At 41.2% G+C, this 15,639-nt stretch overlaps 1 protein-coding gene across 1 annotated transcript in view; it reads right to left on the minus strand.

Annotated features, from left to right (window-relative positions):
• LOC100647624 (acetylcholine receptor subunit alpha-like 1) overlaps positions 1-15,639 on the minus strand; it is a 162,927-nt gene that overhangs the window by 67,460 nt on the left and 79,828 nt on the right. The window contains exon 3 of the mRNA XM_003397513.4: positions 388-432. Coding sequence (XP_003397561.2) covers positions 388-432 — 45 coding nt within the window. The remainder of the gene's footprint in view (positions 1-387; positions 433-15,639) is intronic.

Below are 15,639 nucleotides of genomic sequence, written 5' to 3' on the forward strand. Positions count from 1 at the left end.
GGAAATGGAAACGCGGCCATATATTTAATTCCAGCGGCGCGAACGAAACCAGCCACGAGTTTCCTGAAACCTGCGCGTTCAACCGTCAAACAAAATTTAGTTCCTCTCCTTTCTTTTTTTTTTCTTTTTTACTTCCCATAGTTTGTTCTTTTGGCCACTGTTGCGCGCCCTCGGCGCGGTTAATTTAACGAGCCGGCTTTTTAAAAGCGTATATTAACTCGGCGAGTTTCAATTAATACACGGCTGCGCGAACCGTGGTTAATTAGCATGTAGGCAGTATATTACCAGGACATAATGTTCGAGGGAATGAAAGGAGAATCATTCGAGAATGATACTTAAAATTGCGAAATTAAAATTAGATGTATATTGGTAGAAAGTGGTACTCACTTGTTCCACCCAAACGTTCGTCGTCATGATCTGGTTCTTCAGGTTCTGAAAAAGAAAGCAGAAAGAAGACACTTGAGGATCGGATGTCCAGAAGCGTTCTACGGTCTTGAGGGTTTCTAGTTACCGGAGGACGGATTTATTGGGTTTTGCAGATATTGGAACGATAGGCGAGCAACGAAGAGAGGAGAAACGAGCCTCCTGGCCATCGAGCAACCCAACAAATCATCTTACCTCCGGTGTATACGCAGGTTCAATTTCTCGCCGCTCAGAGCTTCGAAATTTTTCGTAAATCTTTCTTACTATGATCGACAACGTCAACTGCAATTTGGAATAAGCTTAAAAATAATTAGGTGCTGATTTATCTTGCAAAGCGGAATAGATACTGACCCATCGCGATAACGAGATTCCCAAAGCATTCGCAAAGAAGTTTCCTGAGTCGATTAACGCTATTCTGAGATCAAACTGTTTAATCTTGAACCTATTAATTAATTAAAGAGTGAAATAATACGCAGAAGTTGAGTGAGTGCACAGGTGTTTTTTAAATAGTATCGTACATTTTTTTCGGAAATATAATGTTCAGGTAGTTTAAAAGTATTACGAGGAAAATACATGACACGGTTTAAAAAATCCAGATGGCTTTAGCTAATACCAGCGAATTTTTGTTTAAATACCTGTTTGTTAAATTATCAGAACCGACTCAAATATTGTGACAATACTATTTATTATATTAAACACTATTACTTTTATTGTTTTTATTTTATCTATTCGTCGTTAAACACATTTGTGTTGCCAACTAGTTATTTCCGGTTGTATTGGTTGTCCGAAAAGTTTCTTTCGTTTTCTGAGGAAATAACAGACGCACGACGATTTTGTTTTATATTATTTTGTCGAATTACGTACGATCCATTTTGTTCTGCTGAGATAAACACCGTGGCATTTCACAAACTTGGTTTCACGTTTGTATGAAGATGCACTGTTGTAAAAAACACGTTTATGAAAGAAAAACACTTTTGGAACGACCTAATGTATCAAAAGTTTGTAGTAGAAAGATAATTTCATTGGAATAGCAGAGTTAAGGAATACCCTGTATCGCTACTGTTACATCTACTATTTCAATTTTATTTATTTTTATTGATCATTGAACACGTACCATCGCCAATTACTTATTCTCCGTCTCACGTCAAAAATACGTAGCAGGAAAGCAATTTCAGTCGAACAGCAGGATCAAAGGGCTCAACGATCCTTGGTGATCGACGCTCGATCTTTCTCTCTTGGAAAGGCGGGCGTCGTTAAGAATGCGCCGAGCAAATCCCTTGATCCGGCAATTAGATTCCTGTTTTCGACAAACGTTCCGTTTTCCTTCGAGCGGAGCGCGAGGTTTTAGCGAAGACACCGCCAGCGAGGATTTGCCAGCGTGATCCGGCCGCGCTTCTGCCTCCTCTCTACCCCTGTTTTCCCGGAAAACTGCAGTATAGGAAGAAAAATAAGAGAGGAAACGAAGATAAGCCGTCGCGTAACAAAACCTACGACCGTTTTCACAAAGGGGCGAGAATTATGGTTCCAATGGGGACACTGTCACGTGGATTAGAAGAGATTGGTGCTGCGGACGCCTGGCGCAATTACACGCGGTAATTCGGATGCTTTTGTGCGCAACACCAATCGTGAGGTATAAAAATTTTGCTCATTGAACAATTATTCGACATTTTTTCTATGTAAATTCCTCGACAAATTGATGAAAAGTCAACTCTTTCTCGTTTCGTTCCGTTTTGGAATTGGCGATTCGGATATAGGGAATATTTGGAATTTCCACGATGGGAAAACCGGTTTGAACACAGCCGTCAGATGCGATCGCGATCGTATAAATCGTTTTTATACGCGAGCGTCCTGCTTCAAATTACAGCGGAAATTGTTATTCCGAACGGGGCCGAGATACGGCCACTGTCTGTGTGCTGCAATTATGCAACGTAAATGAATTCGCCGTGTTGCCGCGGGCACGGTTTATCTCGCGTGCTATTTAAAACGTTAAGAAAATTTGCGTTATTAACGTAGAAATATGAGACTTAAGTATTTCCAACGTGTCGTAGACGCGCTAGTTTGCTTAGCTGCCGCCTCAGCTTTTGTTATGCGGTGAAATATGGATAACAATTTGTTTAAAGACGCTAGAAGTGTTTTTTTAGAAACCTGAGAAGCATAAAAACCAAGAGACAGGCAGGCATAAGATAAAATTCACGCAGATCTCTGTACGTTTGCAAGGTAAAGTACGTCTGACAAAGAATCACCTTATTTTGCTGTTCGTTTCACTTGCCAAGCACTGTTGCGGCGCGATCAGACGATAGGTCAAGTAATAATCTCCAACTACTTTGCGAGTGTTCGAATGAAACAAAACTCAAGTGTCCAGCATTAATTATAGTAGAACTTATGTGTATTTTTATAGAGAATCTGTTCAAACGTTTGTTTCTAATTTGAGTAAATTACACGTGATAAGTGTTGAGGTTGACTGATAGAGCAACAAGTTGATGAATTTGTAATAGAAAATATATGGAAGTAAGTATAGGTATAAGTATAGTGCATGCAGATCCACATCCTCACTCTTACAGTGTTAGAGTAAAATAAGAAGCATAATAGAGAGCACGTTCCTACATTTATAGCAGAGGACATTAGCAAAAAGTGAAGCTTAATGTGTAGCCCTAGCTGAAGGGTACAAGAAACAGCAATAGAAACCTACTTATAGCTCTTTTGTTTCTAGACATTGTAACCCAAAATAAAATTTATATTCAAGGGCACAGTACTATGGACCTCTCCTTATTTTCAACTTTTTCGTTAAATTCTATTCTCTTCGTAAGAGCGATCTTCAGGTCATGGACATACAAAAGAAAAGGTGTAGAGTTTTTCTTGAAATAATTACTTCAACAATAAAAAAGGAACAGTTGAACTGTTCAGCTTCAGTTTTCCAAACATCAGCTCCTATTATCCGAATCAGATAAAAAGAAGAAGAACTGGAGAGAGTAACTAATGGAGCTCTATCATCAGAATTTCTCGACCATCCGAATTTTCGTCCCCTAACTTGTTCGGATATATAAGATTATGCTATAGATATTTTATGATGTAGTGAAACATATAGTCGCGATATCTCAACCAATTTCGATAATTCAACGAGAAAGCTATTTTTCTCAAACTCAAACCAATATCCATTGATATTCGGACAAGATCTATTAATGTACAACAGCGTTTGAAAGTATCTTCTTTCTTAAAAAGTAGAAATCGAAAAAACGAAAAGAAAAGAAAAAACGATCGTTCCTTATTGTCACACCGTTATCCCCTAAAAGAATCGTGCTACTTCTGAAACGATACGTGACGGCGTAAAGAGTCGAGCCTAGGTTGCCTCGATACGCCCAGGTTATCTAAAAGGTCTGACGTGTAAACGCATTGCCTGGCCCCGTTCATTGGCTGACGATCCTAAACGAAGCGCTGCAGAAAACAGCCGCGTCAGTTTACGTGTAGCCAGTCTAATGTTATGGAAATTGGATGTCGAAAGAAAACAGAGGGGTCTGCATCGAGCTTACTCCGGAGACGTACGAATAGAAGAATACGAGGAAACTGTGTTTTCCCGGGGCCACCCCCGGTTGCGATCCATTTTCCGCCCGTTACACCCTATCTTCTTTTCCCCCACCTTCTTCTTCCTCCCTCTGTCGCGTGTAATTTCAAGTTTCACTTTCCCCGTCTAAGTCGTCGTCGAGCCTCTCTTAACCGCGTTTTCTCGCTTTTCAGTCCCTTATCTACCGTTCCACGACTCGACCCACCCACTCACGCGACCCCTCTTTCTCTCGTTTCGATGTCGTATCGCCGCTATCTATTTGCCAGTTTACGCGGTACGTTCGGGTCGATTTCAGGAGCACGCGTGTGGCCAATTCCAGCCGTTTAACGACACCTCGGAGAAATTTTGGAGGCAGAGACGCAAGAGGAAAACGACAACAGGCGGAATCATCTTGCCGAGGTCCTTACTTTCTCTGCAAGCGCTCGAGCCCAGGAGGCCGTGGAAAATTTCCAAGCGACGGATGCTCGACTTTCTTCTCACCCGAGCACAGAAATTATGCACCGGGATGTGCATAATGCATTCCTCGGTACGAAGTAAACCGGCGGACTTGGTCACCGAGAGGAAATATGCAGAAAGGGCGTGGTGCCTTTTCCGACTGCCAGCTTTTTCCTGCCGTTATTAGCGAATGAAAACGTACGTCGATCGTGAAATACGATTGGTTTTTATACTCTGTGCAGGAGATATAAAAGAACGTTTGCATCGAACAAAAGCTAAAGTTCATATGTTTCGAGGGTTAAAATGAAAGTTATACCTCATGCTTTATGGAACATATGTGTGTAAGGGACTAGATCCTGGTCCAGGATGATACGATGTCAATTTGGAACTGTCTTTCTATATTTTTCAAAAGTATACGTGTTAATTTTAGCAATTACGGATTAGTCTTGGCTAATGTGGTAAAATAACTGTCGAATAAGAAACAACAGAACTTCAATATCGCACGATTTTAATAAAATAGAAACAGAATTTTAATCTAGCACTCTCCCAATCGTTTCTCACTGACTATCGATACTTTGATATAAGCGTTTGTTCGGTTCTTTATTACTCACCCGTATAAATTCTCGCTCTCCCAATTCTTGTTTGCTCTAGTATATTAGATCGTCCGAAAAGTTCCTTTCGTTTTATAAGGAAATAGTGGATGCACAACATTTTCCGCTTTATATTATTTTATCGAATTACGTATGATCCATTTTGTTCTATCAAGATAAAGATTACAACGTTCGACAGATTAGGTTTCATGTTTGTATAAAGATGCGTTGTTCTAAAAGGCGGGTCTGTAAAGGAAAGGACACTTTTCGGACAACCTAATATTTAGCCACCAGATCGGATGTATGATATTCGCTAAATAAGTCAACTCTACGAAGTTCGAGGAAGCCTACGCAGATTTTTACGTATGCATGGGAAAACTAACAGTTAGGAAAGGTATAAAAACTTATCTGATATAACCCATATGTTCGTATAGTATCGTTTTCTATAACGTAGAACATATCGTACGTTGTACAAGGGTTCACTGTATTTTGAATATTATTGCAAAGACGTCTCTTGATCCGTGTAATAAAGTGAGACCCGCCGTGACAATTCGACGGCGACAATGGCTTCGAAGCGACGAGATACGAAAGCGTGAGCACAAAATTGGACATGGATTTATTTACATTCGAAGGGGGATCTCGTCCCTTTGACAAATCGAGCCTTATCGCGTGGAACAGCGAGCGTAAGTTCGTCGCTTTCGCAAGGATCACCGGCGGAAGAGCGCTATGAGAATTCCTTGTAACGTCACCAGGGCACGTCGTTGTGTCTTGAAAACGGAATCGTGATACGAATCGCGGACGAGGAACGCATCGTCTAGATAAAAGGAGGAGAGAGCAGAGGCATCCTTGATGTTCAGCCGACGTGGAAACCTACCAGCTCTTGTGGCAATTTGTCCCGAGGAATTTCATCGACACCACTTTCCTGCTTAAAATGGCACACGAAACACGCCCAATAGATCGTTCCGAGAGCTCTTTCCTACGCGAAAACTGAAATTTCTTTCACAAGCAAACAAGAAATACCCGGCAACCTTATGATTTTCAATATTCTCTCTTTGCCTTCGCTTTCCTTTCTATCCCCTTTCTAACCAGTCCTTCAGCTGTTGTTTCATAGACGAAATAAGAAACGCGGAAAATGAGAAGTTTCTGGTAGAATCAGACAAAAAAAAAGAAATGGGGAAACGGAAAACAGAACCAGCCTGCCTAAAGTATCTGCGTAATGGGGCAAATATTTTCTGAACGACCGTGGAGAAAAATTCTATTAGTTAGACACAAACGAGTTCCCCTGTGATATTACACGGAGGATAAAAAGAAGCTATCACGAGGGACAAGGCCGCGGAGGGCGTTCCCTGGCTGTTGTCTGGAAATTAGGAGAAGATGAGTAAGAGCAAAAAGTGCGCCATACGTCAGACTGATTCCCTCCACGCCTATAAAACCTTCGCTCGATCTTTATTAAGGCAGAATGAGAAGAGATACGCTCTGGTTACAAAGGGAATAACTCTGTTTCTTAAGGAAACACTTGCCGAAGAAGCGAATGTCTTTAAAGCTCGAATTAACCCACTGCTTTTAGCAGAAGGCAAGAAACGTGTCTTAAAATGACACCAACAAAGGATCGAAAATCTGGGTAGCAAGAGGACAGAACGGAAGTTCCATCGTAAATCAGTCCGTGGTTTCCCTTATCGACCGCCTCTATCTACCAGGGCTAAGCGATTTTTGAACATCTCGCCGGCAAGAACGGCACCCAGACTGCTGATAAAAAAGGCTGGCCAGCTGGCGCGAAGGAGCTTTTTGTTCGGCCCTCCTTTCAGCCTTTTCTACGGCGACGCCATGACGCCCGCCATCTCGTTCGCATATTCAGGACTCGCTGGCTGTCTCCATACTCGTCCCCCGAGCCGTGAATTTATTCCAACCGAAGGAAAAAAATATCTCTATTCGTCACTCGTGGAAAAATTCGCGTACACTGAAGAAACCAGCTCGCTCGAATATTCGTTCTATTGTACCTGCTTCTAGACTCTTCCCCTCGGATATTAAAGAATAACTTTAATTTCTAATGTCCGATGCAAATCGTTGAGATAGCGACGTACTTCTATTTTCGTGGAAAAAAGTTATTGCATGTTTCTGAGAAACTTTCGCGTCTTTGATAAGCGTACAAGAAACGATATATTGGGTTGGCAACTAAGTGATTGCGGATTTTGTCATTAGGTGGTAATAACAAAATCCGCAATCATTTAGTTGCTAACCCAATAATTCGTTACAATAGGTTTCCAAAAAATAAAATTCATAAAGAATATTTGATATTTGGCTCGCTGAAGGAAGAAAGTCTTGCTGCTGGTGCACGCGTTTTTCAAACTATTCCTCCATGTACTTCTGCAAACTGTGTTCAACTTTTTTTTAAATAATCGATAATACTTTGCCGAAGCGGAACGCTTTCCATGAAATCTACTCTTCAACTTTTCAAAGCCTTTTTACGATCCCACGACTACGGGAGAATCTATAAAACAGTACGGGAACATCGTAAACTTTACGAACAGCACATCCAACGCCGTGGATAGCAATTTAATCGCAAAAACTGACCAGCAGAACACAAATACAGAAGACGAGCGTTAATTGTTTAAAATTTTGTGCTGAGACCGACTTGATAATCGATAAATCCAGTTTATTAGAAGAAGCATCGAAATGTTTTTATATCCGACGATTATCTCTTTTTTTCATGTTATGGCTTTTAATCGTATCTCGAAATCCCATAGAAATATGAATATTTCTTCTTTCCTATTGAGACATCAGCAATTTTTTCAATTAATATCGTTGAATTCTGTTTTGTGATACATTGCTTCTGCAAGCCTATCGTCCACATTAAGACCACAAAGAGCATTTGTAAAATTAACAAAATAAATTATATATATATATCAAATATTTCAATTTCTTTAAATTTCACAAAAGTATAAACTCTAAGCGGAAAAGGAATAATAAAGGAACAAATATCGAGCGAGTTCTTGAAATTCCCTTTCATACCAGTAGTAATGTAAGTTCAATAGAATTCAATAACATGAATTTATAATAGTCCAAAGAAATTACAAACGAAATTTTGCGGCGACGCAACTAATCCTTGTGTCACGATTTACACGCGAGTGTGCGTGATTCGATGCAAGTTCAGATCGCGGAGAACGGAAATTCTTGGCGTTTCCGATCCCGTGAACTGCCACTCGACGAACGTCCCAGGAAAAAGTATTACGTGTCAGGCAACTTATCTCGCGTCAAGGAACTTCTATTGCACTTGGTGAATCGCACGGTGACACTGAACAGCCGGCCCGCGTGCTAGAGGTTTTCTCTGCGTAAATATCGCGGAAATATGTCATCCGAGAACGGCCTTCGTGACACTTAATTGCTCACCCCCAATTAACCCCCTAACGCGTGGCTCCACTCAGCGCGCAATCGTGTCCTTCCCATCCTCCTGCTTTTTACTAAATTCACAGCATCCGAATGCTCAGAGGTATTCCGTCCAATTTTCATTTCGCCGCAGTTTATTCCTAACCTATTTCAATGCTGATTCTTGCCTTTTCTTCTCCTTTCGTTTGTTTGCTATGCTCCGTATTCCTCCACTTCTCCTTTTCCTTTTTTTTTCTGTCGTTTCTTCGACGTTTTATCGGATCGAAGAGAACCTCTCGTCATGCGAGTCCGCGTGTCTGATCATCGACAAAGTAGTCTACTAAACTCACGCGATTTAATTATACACTGCCGTTTATGAGTACTAGAACGATTCTAAAAGGTACGATTAATTTAACGAAGGAGGAATTAAGGTATCCTTGCGAGGATTATTATTTTATTCGTGTTGAGAATTGTGGATCTTGATGACCGAAATATTGTTATGGGGACATTGAATTTACACTTGGGATTAATATTAGTACAGTCGTATATTTATTTTATGGACGATTTCTAGAATATTCATCGATACACACGTCTCGGCACTTTCTTCCATACCCGACTGTTAACCGACTGAACACTTTACATTCATTTGTTTTCCAGACGCCGCGCACACACATACCTCCACACGATGATACCAACATACAAGTATCTTCACTACCCATTTAACCCAGTCCAGCACACAAAATTATACATATCTCAATAATTCGAAAGCTTGGATTATAAAAATCCGATATATTTAACGCATCCTCTGTGATAGAGAATCGAAGCAATATTTATTCGCTCGTCTACAATTTCCCCATAACTCTGACAAATCGTTTTTCCGAAACTTCATTACGTGTTTCGAATCGTTATCTATCACGCATAAAATATTCCACTCGACTAGTCAAAAAATATGGCTCAGTCGTTATATTTTTTACGAGATCGGCGGAACGTCAACTTCAATGGAGATGTATGTTCCGTCACATTCTTATTTCCATACATACGTGACAATTTTAATAAAAACGATTACTTTTGTTAAGTAAAGCGAATAGCGATAAACTAGCTAATGGCTAACGTTTGCAAGCACTCTCGGTGTTAAACAAAAATAAGCAACCGATCAAAGGGACCCGCATTCCTTTGGTCGATCGATTGCGACCGAAAAGCCAACAATTACCAGAGTGCGAGGAAAAAGGCGTTGTTTGCACGTTGCAAAAGGCATCGGCGAAGCAAAGCTGTGCCGGAATGGCGCGCGAACGGGGTTTCGTAACAAAAGGCAGAGCTTCCGCCGGGTCGGGGCAACAAAGACAAATTAACTGGCGCTAGTAGAAAAGTTTTAATTGCATTCGGCCACCGAATCAACTCGATGCTTTGACGATCTCTCATTCTCCGCGACCAAGCCGTTCTCCTCTCTCGCCTTTTTGTCTCTGGGTGTTTCTGTGCCCGCGTACCAAGTCCGATTTAGTCGCGATGGAAGGCGACACTTTCCTCGTTGGTGTGGGAAGATCGGCTTGAAAAAGAGCAGATAAAAGGGCGAAGGGAAAAAGGATCGATTCACGATGACCAGCTGCGACGGAAGTTTTAACTAGAAACCGAGGATCAAGCATTCGCCTTCGTCGACCACGGAACACGTTCAAGAAGATAACGACAAATGGTAATGACGGATTATTTTTATTTCCAATCCTGTGAAATATCTGTATCCTGGCACGCTAACGACTCTTTAAATAGAAAGTTGAACTCGTTAAATAGATTTACTTCGAGAAATTCTGATTCTCGATCTCTGCAACGTGCTAGTTTTGGTGACACGACTTTTCCACCTCTTCGAGTATCTTTCACGGCTCTGCCCACGTCTCAGCCGCTAGGAATAATCAATAAGGAGAAAAAAACGAATTTCCACTACCTTCAATCGATTTTGATCGATAATCTGGAATAATAAACTCGCTATTATCGACCAAAACCATCTTTTTCTAAATTTAACGTCACGTTAACGACAAGGTAACGTTCTGAGTTGTATATACAGAGTGGTTGATAACTGGTAGTACAAGCGGAAAGGGGGTGATTCTACGCGAAAAAAGAAGTCGAAAATATAGAATAAAAATTTTCCGTTCGAGGCTTTGTTTTCGAGAAAATTGACTTTGAATTTTCGTTCGGTACGCGTGCACTTTATCATGTCTCGTTATAATGGGTCTCGCTGTAAATCGTTGTCTCGATGGATATTATCGCAGTTTAAGTTTGTTTTTGCCGTAACGGAAAATTAGGAATACATAATGAAATAATATGAAGTAATCATAAAGTTTATTATTACAAAAATTGCTGAAAATGTTGCCCATTCTGCCGAACACATACTTCTGCACTTCTAATTAAATTTCTATGAACACTTTCTAACACATTGGAAGTGTTTATCAACATAACGTCAATCGAGACAACGATCTACGATCAGTTGTATCACCTCGAGCCCAATCTCACTATCACAAATCTCGAACGATTACAATCAGATTGAATGACAACAATTGCTTAATTACGGCTATGATAAAATCTAGGCTAAAGTATTAGAGGATTTTCCCAAAATTTCAAAGGAAAGGCCGCGCTTTCCTTTCATTTCCGACATATATATATCTGATATATCTGATATTACGAAAATAAAGAGTTTAGCATTCTACTTCTGAGAAAATGTCGTGCTAAAGGAAAAGGTTCTCAGAATGAATATAGGAATCGTTAAAACGGTCACTCGGGAGATGGATACAGAGGTAAAGAAATCGGTAATTTTCCGCTGGAGAATGAACCAATGGAATCAGTCAATCGACGTAAAGTGCAGGCTCTTTGTGTGAAAGTAAAATTTCATTCGCCGCAGCGAAAAGAACCCCGCTCCTGGAAGACGGCAAATCCAATTAAACCTCGGCAGAAGGAACAAAGAAGCCAAGGTAGGAAAAGCAAGTGAACTTTAACTACTTTCTGGATGCTGCGATGGAGATTGGTATTGCGAACCACGTTATGATCGCCAACTTATCAAAAATACCACATGCTGTCGTCCGTAGACACAGAGCGAAAGAAGAAAGCGGGGCAAAGATAGAAGAAAATACAGGCGACATTTGGCCAAAAGTTTCTGGTTGGATTTTTCGTTGAATTCTGCGACGGCCGTTTCGTGGATCAGCAAATTCCACAAAGATGTCTCGTCATAGTCGATTCCCGGAATAATGCGGTAACGACCGTCGGTGAACTTCCAATCGATTCCAGCGAATCGACTAGCCGCTGAAACGACGTCGCGGCGTCGTGTTTGAAAATTTAGCGGCGTCAAAGCGCCGCGTCGCCCACGAGCCACGGAGAAAAGCAATTTGCCAGTTGTTACAGGGAATACCTACGATTTCTCATTTACAAGACCGGATCTGAACGATCGAACGGTGTTCCGCGCTATCGAAACTACTTTTCCCTTTCGTTGTACTTTTTGTTTGGTCTATCGGAAGTTTTGCAATCTCGTTCCACGTTACGGAGTACCACCAATCGGTGTGAATTAAGAGAAACGAATATACATTTTAAGTACCGTTACGCTCGCCTATCGTTCTCGTGTATCGAATAAATTTCTCTGAGTTGTATAATTGTGTCCCATCTATGTGTTGACAGATAGCAGAGAAACTATACAATTTTTACTCTTCTAACCACATTCTAAACCTGGTGTAACATTTAATTGTAAGAAATACGGTACCATTTTTCGGAAACTATCTGAGATTGCTCTCGTGCTTCGCATTCTTTCGTTATATAACACGATCTTTCAGTGACTAACGACAATATTAATCGGACAGTTACAGAGAACTGCACCTAATCTTCCCTTATGCTTCCGCTGGCTCCGCTTAACTCTCCTAAGCCATTTACGACTAAGGCGGAGTTGGAAACTTCCTCCGACTCGGACGTGCACACGCGCTTCCCATACGCAAATACGAACCTAGGCAGACTACTCGTCTATCACTCTACCGCCTCGTCGCCGTCATACTTTGTCGAGGTTTTGTATCTCAGAATAGAGAGAGCAAACACGTGCATGAATGTATTATAGAATTCCTTTATTCAGAAATGTTAGAAATTAGGATTTCCAATATTTTTTGTGGTGGACGATAAGACGTGTTGTTGGTTAAATTAATAACGAGACGAATTGATTTCGTTAACTATATTTACAGATATTTTAAAATGTAGAATACAAAGTTATTCGTAAGCGTTGCTCGCCCAATGCTATTCGTTATAAGATTGAGCGATATTTTTATAACGCAATCTAAGCTGATACTAATTGTCATGCTGATTCGCTAGACTGATTCGTTATACTTATTCGCTCGATTGATGACGATGTTTGGAGAACATGGTCGTCTATTTATACTGGTTGGGTGGGGGGGTTACCGAAAGGTTTGAACTTGTCGCCGGTTGTCGGTTGCACATAATAGCGAAATTGCTTTGTCCAGAGTTTGTTTATTACATTATGTGCGTCGTACAGTGTTAATCCTCTGTGGCAAAACAACTACGTGAGGCATCTTCGAATCAAAACGTCCTGTGACGCATGTGTCGCTATAGTTTCTATCCTATATAGTAATTTATTGATAAATTGATTTATTACAGTGGATTACACAGAAAACGATGATTATTTAACTTGAACTTAATGCAATAGTGTGCTATCACAACACTCGATTAACGACTCTTCACTCTCCGGTGGTTAACTGAACAATCAACGACTGCGGTGTCGAAATATTAAGCTGCCCGAAAAGTATCTTTCTTTCGCAAACGTGTTTTTTACAACAATGCACCTTCATACAAACGCGAAACCAAGTCTGTGAAATGTGGCAACGTTTATCTCAACAGTATAAAATGGATCGTACGTAATTCGACAAAATAATATAAAACAGAAAACGTTGTGCGTCTATTATTTCCTCATAAAACGAAAGAAACTAACAACCTAATATGTTGATGGACGTTATATCTGTTGAAGTTTTCCCACTTTTTCGACTTGTCGGCATTTTCGCTTTATCGTCGACATTGTCTGTATGTCGGTACTATAATAAAGGCGAAAGAAGCCGCCGTAAAGAGAATCGTTGTGCCAAAAATTAAACACTAGAGAAGATATGAAATTTTTCTAGAAGCGAGACCCGCTTCAACATACTTTACAGAAGAAAGTCTAGTTTTCATTAATAAAGCTATCTATGAAACGAGACCTTTTACCATGTAGGCATCCGCATCGATAAGGAAATTCGGCTGAAATTCCGTTGAAAACTGGTAGACGAGGCTTCGACGAACAGCTAATGGAGCCTTTGACATCGGCGTCTGTACTACGAAATGGAAGATTCGATGGAGCTTTACCGGCCGGAACACGATCCCAGTCACAATTTCCATGAACGTAAGAAGGAGGATTATCGTGAAATTTATGGCAACGGACACAAATCCAATTAGCCCGTAGAACACCACCAGTTCTAAGAGGATATATTAGTTCGCTTCGGCACGGCTGAGCCTGCTTCGCGCCCTCTCATCCGCCTCTCCTAAAGAGGATCTATTTAGCAGTGGCAAGGTGAAGTTTCGCGAGCGTCCTCGAAACTCGCGGAATCGCCAAGTTCGTCCATCGTTTACGCGGCCCAGTTCGATCCGCCGTTTCGTCGAGTATCCACCTGGCTGTGCTTTGTTATCTGTTTTATCAAACCCCTAAGTGGCAACGAGGTCTACCGACCGCGCACCGCTTCGAGGCGCGCTTGTTACTTCCCCCCTTCCTCTCTCTCTCTCTCTCTCTCTCTCTCTGTAGATGTTTGCGTATTATCCCAATTACCATGGCGCGTTTCGTGTTTCCTGTGCCGATAAACACGCTGAAGAAGCAATCCGTTTCGTGGAATCTCTTGTGGTATACCTCTACCGGAGATCGATATTTATCCGAATGGCTTTTAACCTGAAAATTATTCGCCATCGCGTGATACTACACCTGCAGAGATCAGTTTCCTCCGCATTCAAATTTCCTCCATTTTATCTACTATTCTATCCAGCAGCTTCTAATTGAATTTCTGTTTGTCGTATTCGCTTTATTCTATGCCAAAGTTTGTCTTCCTGTTATTCGTACTGCGTGATTGTCACAGACCCATAAATTAGCGATAGAAAAACAACAACAAAGTGGCCCAGGGTCAGAAGACACCCCCTCCATAAGAGCTAAACCCATAGTATATAAACTTCTCAAAATCAGCTCTCGACACTCTGTTCTAACATTCTTAACCGTCGCTCTCTTGGGTATACGTGATAAATTTTTCCACCATATCTCATAACGATAGAAAAGTCAAGGGGGTCTAACAAACATGCCGCAGGCCATCGAAACAACATCGTAGAGAGTGTTCCAGTGTCAGAAAACAGCAACAACATGGCCATCTCTGACCTGGGCCCCGGAGACACTCCCTCCATAGGAGCCAAATCCATAGTATTAGGTTGTCCGAAAAGTTCCTTTCGTTTTATAAGGAAATAATAGACGCACAACGTTTTTTGTTTCATATTAGTTTATATAGTTTCATATTAGTAACCTGGTATATAAGCCTTCCTAAAATCAGCTCTCGACACTCCTCTTTACCTTATTTGTGAAACGTTCGAACTGCGACGCGAGGAGATCACCGGTGATCTGTCAATTTCGTGATTTCTTGTGTCTCCTATGTGACACTCGTGAAACGTTTAAACTTACGCGAACTCATTCGAACGTACGCAAGAAAACGACCAGTGATTTCTTGCTTTCACCACTGCCTGTGTCTTCGACGTGACATAATCGTGCAAATGCGTAATAAGTTCATAAGAATAACAATAACAGTACTAACAAATGCAAAGAAGAGGGTGGATGCACCAAGACAGCATCCGAACGAGCGTAATAAAAATCAAGCAGCTACGAGACATGTAGCACAGAGAAACTACAGGGGAAGATCCAATAATCCGTACTCGATTTCCCGGTGGCTGTTTATCGGCTTCGCCTCGAGCCGAGTCGTTCGACACACGGAACGGCCTTACGTCCAGTCACGTAACAAATCTGGCGCGATTAAAGAGGACGGAATTGGGTGGACAAGCGCGAGAAACAATCGCAAGTTTGCGCCATGTTGCAGGATGTAGACGTATTTAAAATATCGGAAAAGCACTTGCCGTTCAGTGAACGCTATTCAATCGAAGCGGCCCGATCAGAGCCTACTTCTATTCTGGATTCCCGATATATCGTTTGCATCTGTCAGCAACTACTTCAAATAAATCGACGAATTG

This window comes from Bombus terrestris, chromosome 9 (genome assembly GCF_910591885.1).
Source record: "Bombus terrestris chromosome 9, iyBomTerr1.2, whole genome shotgun sequence".
Classification (NCBI taxonomy): Eukaryota; Metazoa; Arthropoda; class Insecta; order Hymenoptera; family Apidae; genus Bombus; species Bombus terrestris.